Below are 7,500 nucleotides of genomic sequence, written 5' to 3'. Positions count from 1 at the left end.
TCAATGCAGTCAACAGACTCTATTTCTGTGACATCTGTGACTGCCTGTGTGCTTCCAACTTTGGACTCCGGCGTCAGATGCGCTTTCATCGCTCACAGCACAGACACCGATGGATGACTATCACAAGTGTGTGTGCGTGCGTGCGTGGACCATTTTCTGCTAACGTGACCTAAAACATTGCTGTTAGCAATATGTGAACCAACAGCATCAGAGCTGCTCGCTGGATCCAACTAAACCCAGTGATTTATTGATTTCCCTCATGTTGCTATTAATTACAAATAAATTTGATGTACAACATGAAAAAAAACATACATTATTTACATTATTTGCATTTGACGGATATTTGTCCTCATCTCTTCAGCTGATATACCCTCCAGCCTTCATCTGGTGTCTTGGAGAAATTTCGAACCTGGGTTCTCATTCCTAAGGTATATTTCAATGTTATTATTATTATGTGATGAAGGCTGGAGGTTATATCAGCCGAAACGTTGTGTTAACAATAAACAAGATGAGGACAAATATCCGTCAAATGTAATTAATGTAAATAATGTACATAATTCCTCATCACTTAAAAATATAGAACTGTATTATGAAAAAATATCTCTACAAACTGATGGTTTAGAAAATTGAATATAAACTGCGAAATGTAACATCATTCCTTTAATAGCACGAATCCCTCTGATCTGAACTCTGGTCTCATGTGATTCAATTTGATACAGGGGCGATTGTCGGTGTAATCGATATCATACTGCTTCGAACCAATCTCGCGTAAAGACAGCGTTTGTCAAATTGTGAGTGTTTCATATGTTCTCCTTATGTTGCTCCTTACTGCCACTGCCGTCGGTTATTTGCAGTAAGAGTTATGTCAGACTTTATCTGTTTCAATAGATCGATATTATTTTGGAAACGAGCATAAGATCTTTCAGGTGAGTTGAACTCGACTGAACGTCATTTTACGTTTTCTATCCCGCAAGATAAAGTTACATAGAGTTATCTCCCTTCACATATAGATCGCGCGATGGTTGACTCGTTCCATTACAAGATTATGAACAGATCGAGGTTGTGAATAAATAAATATACCGTTGGCAAACTTCCCCTTCCTTTCTCTTGTTGTTAAAATAAGCTTTATAAAGGATCTTTCAGCAGATCCAAAGAAAGCTCTAACCGGTAAGTCTCATTGTTAGCTAAGCTAACATTATTACCTGCCCTTCCCATGTTGCAGTGCAAACGTAGAAATATCTTCTCTGTTTTGAATATTGCAGCTTTTACGATTCCTTCAGTTTGGTCCAGCAATTCTTGTAAAGTCGGGGTTCTAACAATATTTTGTCTCTGAGGGGCAAAATAATAAAACAAACTAAGACCCAGCTAGTAAGTATTCTTCACGGTCACTCAACCTGTTGAAAATAACAGCCAGGATTAAGATTTTACCTTCTCAAAACAAAAAGGCTATATTTGACATGTTACAAAGAAGCTGTACCTGAAATAGATGGGCAGGGCAAAAGTGTGAACAGCTTCCATTACAAGTTTCCTCAATTGGAGTTTAGCTAACAACCAACTAAACAGCAACTAGTGTAACTGTGTGTGTGTGTGTGTGTGTGTGTGTGATAGAGAGAGAGAGAGAAAGAGAGAGAGAGAGAGGAGAGAGTGAGAAAAGAGAGAAAAGAGAGAGAATGTGAGAGCGTGTATGTAGAATATGTTTATAAAACTCTGTTCTGTTTTAAGTGTGTGTTTTTGTGCATACATGTAGAACATGTATATATCATATACAAAACTCCATACTATTCTAAGTGTGTATGTGTGCGTGCTTGTATGTAAACATATTTATGTTATATATAAAGTTCCTTTCTATTTGTGTGTGTGTGCGCGTGTGTGCATATGTGTGTGTATGGGTGTGTGTGTATGTGCGTGTGTGGTGTGAGTATATGCCTGTATGTGTTCGTGCTTACATTTTCCTTATGTTTTTTTTTCTTTTGTCTTATTTATTTGAGTAAAGAACTAGACATATATAACAAGTCACATGGATATAATGAAATCTTACCCCTGTCATCAAAGCCGTGTGTTATCTCATGACCAATCACCACACCAATAGCTCCATAATTCATCGAACTGTAATTAAAACACAAATACCACAATATGAAGACAAGTTAGTATTTTGGTGTAAGTTAAGTATTTTAAAATAAATTATAGAAAGAACTCCATAATTTGGACTTTTTTTTTTAGATAATGAAAGATATGAAGTCAATAAATTTAACTCCACAATAAAAGACAATTTCTTTATCGATGATAAAGATTTTGAAAATAAATATCAAATTAGAGAAATGACAAATGCAATCACCATGTATTCAGTCGAAGAATAAACCGTTCCTGAAAAATCAACCCCATAATTGTAGTAGAAAATAGGTCACTTCAATAATTTCCCTTAATGTATTACTGGTATCAACTTTATGTATCCCCCGAAATTGTTAGCCTAATGCTAGATTTGAAAGCACTTTTCTGTATCCTGCAAGTAGCAATCACGTAGACAACAAAATATATGACACCTTCTTTTTCGTTTGTTATCTACTCAACAAACTATTAATTGGGGACAGTTTTATTAAGACACCACGATGTGCTTCTAGGTGGAATTGACTAATTCGTTTATAAACTAAATTTATGATTTCGTTTGTGAGAGTAATAATTGCATTTGGAAAGTTAATTTTATAATTTGTATGAGATAAAAAGAACGCGATTGTTTTCTTTCAAATCTTCCATCAATGTTTTTGCAGCCCAAGGTGTTTGCAGGAAATCCTCACTCGGTAGGTCTTGGCGGGAAAAGAGGACTGATTTTGGCAGGATGAACATTGGTTTTGCAGTTATTTAACGAAATCGGGCGAAAATCTTTCACTCTTCACGGGCCTCAAATGGCTCCGTAAAAAATTAATTATAAACCGGTTCGTCTTAAACATCGTTGAGTCAATTTCACTCTGACAACATCAAATGATATGAACTTCCATGGGAAGATCTCCAGAGGTTTGACATCATCTTGGAAAATGCAGAGAGGATGGCATGGGACCGCCAGCGTTGGCGTGCACTGGTCGACCTGGTCGCCTCTACGCATGATGACGCCTCTGGGACCACTAACCTGGGATGACCCCAGCCTCATCAAGCAAGAGCATGAAGCATGGGAAGAATAACAGCTGCAAGACAAAGAAAACAACGCAAAATAAATTCAATGCAATGGAAAACATTTAGTGGATGAAGAGGACAAGCGGACATGGACTGGTGCTGATCTAAACGATAACAAAATACTCTTCGATGAAGTCAAAAATAGGACCATCACCTCGAGACATCAGTCTTCTTTTTTCTACCGAGACAGACATACACTAACGAGGAATGCCTTAAATGTGCTGATCTCAACACTTTCGCCAGTTTCTAAATTGTCGGACGAAAATCGCCTGTGACTCCGCTAATGAGACCTCCAAATCCCGATGACTGGGAAATACAACTTATATTTTATTTTATTCATGTTTTACTCCTGATCTTCAGAACGAAACAAAAGTTGTTTTTCTATTCAGAATTGAACTTCAATAGATACTTCCAATAAATATGTTCTAAACATTATTCCTGTTCCTATGCATGGTTTTGGTTTCAATGATTACAACTCACCATCACCATACGGAATGTTGAGATGTAATCTTAATAGAAATCCTGAGTTAAGCTTTTGTGTTCTGTGACCAGCAAAATTATCTTCTTGATATCGTAAATTTCGTATGCAACTAAATCTAATTTAATGGATGTATTCTCTCCTGTCATGGCATCGATTTATTAATAACAGGTTGAAATAAGACGTAGCAGATCATTCAGAGGCTGAAACTGCTTGCTAGTTGTTCTGGAAATTACTGTTACAATCACGTTCTCAATATCTAAACTATAACGATAAAGCAACAGTTTATTCCATAGAAATTTTTTTCTAATATGCAAAACGTTCAACCTACCAAATTGTGATTTTATATATCTTCATAACTACTTCACTATCGATAACTAATTATTAATACTATTAATTATTCTGGAAGTCCCCGGATGGCAGAATAATTATAATGTTGGACTAAATGCCTTCCTCTATATAATTGCAATTTCAATTAAAGTCTCGCCGCAGTCGATTTTGCCAAGATTCCCTCACAAATAGCTAAATTAAGTACTTCCAGACATTTTATAATAATAATAATAATAATAAGAATAATAAGTTAAAATTTTAGGAAGGTTATTGAGCCGTAGTTTGACGGGAACTTCTCCCCTTTCATTTTGTTTATTGTTTGAGTATTTTATTAATAATTCATTGAATAAAATTGATCTCTCCCTTCTATTTGTCCCGGAGCCAATGTAAGACATCTATAATAATAATAATAGTTAAACATCACATTTTATTTTGGACTGTAATTTGAGTGCGTCAATGCGAAAACAGAGTTGATGCTGGAATATGAAAACAACGTCTCTATTGAAAAACAAAAAGATCAGCTATATAAAACATTATCAAACAAGCAACATTGTCAGGGGGGAAAACAAAAAGAACCAGCTAGTAAGTAAATGAAATGGTTCGCGGGATTTGATAATGGACCTGGTTGTACACACACACATGTATATAAACACCTATAGAATTGGTCCATACAGTAGTTGAAGAATGTTATTTTCTCGGATGAGTCATCCTTTACCTTATTTCCGACTACCGGCCGAGTATACAGAGAGTTAAGTGTTTGTCTCTAATCCTTTCGCTCGAGACCACCACACATATTCTTTCACCATGGCCACCAGTACAATGAAGACTGTCTTGCCTTTCCGGTTGAAGGAAGGCGGCGGAGCAATTGTCACGATAGACTCGGCAGACACGCGGACTCGTCCCACACGTGACAGCAGCCGTTCGGTATGAGCCCACAGGTCCAAAATGGTTGGACACTGCACGAGTGCGTGCAGAACGGTTTCGTCTATGAAGCGCCGGAGATGTCTTAGCACATGTCTGCGCATCATTAACCACGGCATGCCTAGTCCTACATTTAGCGAGACAATACTATTTAAGCATTTTATCTGATCAAATTCATCCTATGGGTGAGGAACTGTCGCCGGAGGGAAACGCAATCGTTCAGGATGATAATGCACCAATTCACACAGACAGACAGACAGAGAGACAGATAGATAGATAGGTAGATAGGTAGATAGACAGACAGTCAGTCAGTCAGACAGATAATCAGAGAACACAGCATGTAATTGATGGTTACTCGTTGTTTCGCCTCAACCATCTCCCGAGCTTGTAAAATTTTCACGTTATTGGTGGCGGTTGATGGGCGTACAACTCCCCTTCTCTCTATGTCTGTCTCTGTCTGTCTGTCTCTCTCTCTCTCTCTCTCTCTCTCTCTCTCTCTCTCTCTCTCTCTTTATATATATATATATATATATATATATATATATATATATGTATATATATATATATATATATGTATATATATATATATATACATATATATATATATATATATATATATATATATATATATATATATATATATATATATATATATATATATATATATATATATATATATGTATATATATATATATTTATATATATATATATATATATATATATATATATATATATATATATATATATATATATATATATATATATATGTCTCTGTGTGTGTATGCATGTAAGTCTGGGTGCGTGGATGTGTGTGAGAGTGTAAAAGATAGACCCATTTATGTGGCAGCAGTTATTCGATATTATATTCTCTTCTGCAACTAACAGGAATTGCGTCTGGAACTTTTTAATTACATTTTTTGTTTACATAAGCTGAATGTTTTGTAATCATTTAGCAAACGAAGCGATGCAATTTTATATGAATGTTTGTAATAAAGTTTCGTCCTCACAGCGTCCAACCTCAGCAGCGAAGCCAATAACATATTTCTGTCGGCCTATTACAGATACCTACTTTTGATGTTAATTGAACTTTATGTTATATCTAATAACGTTTATATTTATATTTATCAGACAAAATTTCTTTCAGCGATTAGTCCAGACAATTACTTAGTGACGTTTGTTAGGATGCAGTTATAAAATTATTTATTTATTTTCTTCAAAGCTCAACGAATTAGTATGTTCCAATAGTGAATTATTGAAAGAAATATAGAGCAAAAAATCATAAATTCTCATCGTCACTTTGTGGTTATATCTACTTTCATTGTTGTAATATTATTCTCCGGGACAGAAAAAGCAAGAAACAACATCATCTAAAGGACGTTGTAGAGCAAAGGCTAAAAGATGTACGAAAACTAGAATGCAATAATTTCGAATGTAATAGTTATTGAAGTTATTTCATTTCCCTTTTGTTAATAAAACTGCGTTGACCATCATAATTTCGCTTTCCAGAATGTATGTATATTGTATCGTCTCAACTTATGTGGCTGTTTCATTATATAGGAGAAAACGCTGAACATATTAGGTTTGCATCACTGAGTCGGAAAGAAAAGTATTCATTTCTTTGTGGCTTAGGCTTACGAATTGTTCCATCTGAAGTAGCTGTCAAGGTGTGGCACAGGACTGATCCAGGTTGATCGATCTGGAAGACTTGTATTATGGCCACTGCTACATATGTTTAACCCCTTGACGCTGAGGAAACTCAGATTAACAAGTGAGATTATGGAAAGCCGATTTCACGGACCAGATTAGAGTCTAGGTTCTGTTTAACCCCTTAGCATTCAGATTATTGTCAAATGTAAAGCTTATTTATTCACAGCATTTTTAGTTTATCCTGCATTATCTTGTAATTTGGGGATTTTGATGATGTGATTCTTTACTTTTAGACTAACACTTTACGGTAGACGTGAAGGCATGAATCGGGCCAATTTGAACTTAAAACAAGTAGAACATTTTGGCTGGATATGGTTTAAATGTTAAGAAATTAAAAAAGATTGTCGTTGACCTAAATCAGTTTCACGTTATATAACCGAGGCAGTACCTACCTGTATCTTTAGTTGCAAGAGTATGCTTTTGGATGAGGCATCGAAGAATTATATTTGAAATTATCAAATAAGAAATATATGAAAATCATCTATTGAACGGATAACACAAAAACAAGGCCAGGCGGTTCGTTGAATTTTTTCCATGAACTGAACGAATAATGTACATTTGATAGAATGCAATAAGCTATCAACGCCATGTGAAGCCAGGAGATCACTTGTACACACACCTGCGTAACACAGATGTGAAATAATAATCTTTCAATTGAGATTCGTGGAGAGTTGCTCTCTTTGTCTGGTTCTTCATTTCCTTTCTGTTTTATATTTTGGTCATTTTCCGATGCGTGCTTAATGGCAGTTATTTCACTATCTGCGAGTCTTTTATATCTGAAGATATCCTTCCTAACATTTGCTAGGTTGTTTTCGTCCGTATATAGTCCGCTCTGTTGATTTCGTATTATTATTATTGTTATTATTATTATTATTATTATTAGTAGTAGTAGTAGTAGT

At 35.4% G+C, this 7,500-nt stretch overlaps 1 protein-coding gene across 1 annotated transcript in view; it reads right to left on the bottom strand.

Annotated features, from left to right (window-relative positions):
- LOC106884467 (neprilysin-1) overlaps positions 1–7,500 on the bottom strand; it is a 292,527-nt gene that overhangs the window by 10,005 nt on the left and 275,022 nt on the right. Inside the window, exon 16 of the mRNA XM_089361264.1 lies at positions 2,039–2,106. Coding sequence (XP_089217390.1) covers positions 2,039–2,106 — 68 coding nt within the window. The remainder of the gene's footprint in view (positions 1–2,038; positions 2,107–7,500) is intronic.

This window comes from Octopus bimaculoides, chromosome 12, assembly GCF_046866305.1.
Source record: "Octopus bimaculoides isolate indiv1 chromosome 12, ASM4686630v1, whole genome shotgun sequence".
In the NCBI taxonomy this organism is placed as follows: domain Eukaryota; kingdom Metazoa; phylum Mollusca; class Cephalopoda; order Octopoda; family Octopodidae; genus Octopus; species Octopus bimaculoides.
The sequence above is the reverse complement of the archived record's forward strand: the minus strand, read 5'-3'. Positions and strand labels throughout refer to the sequence as shown.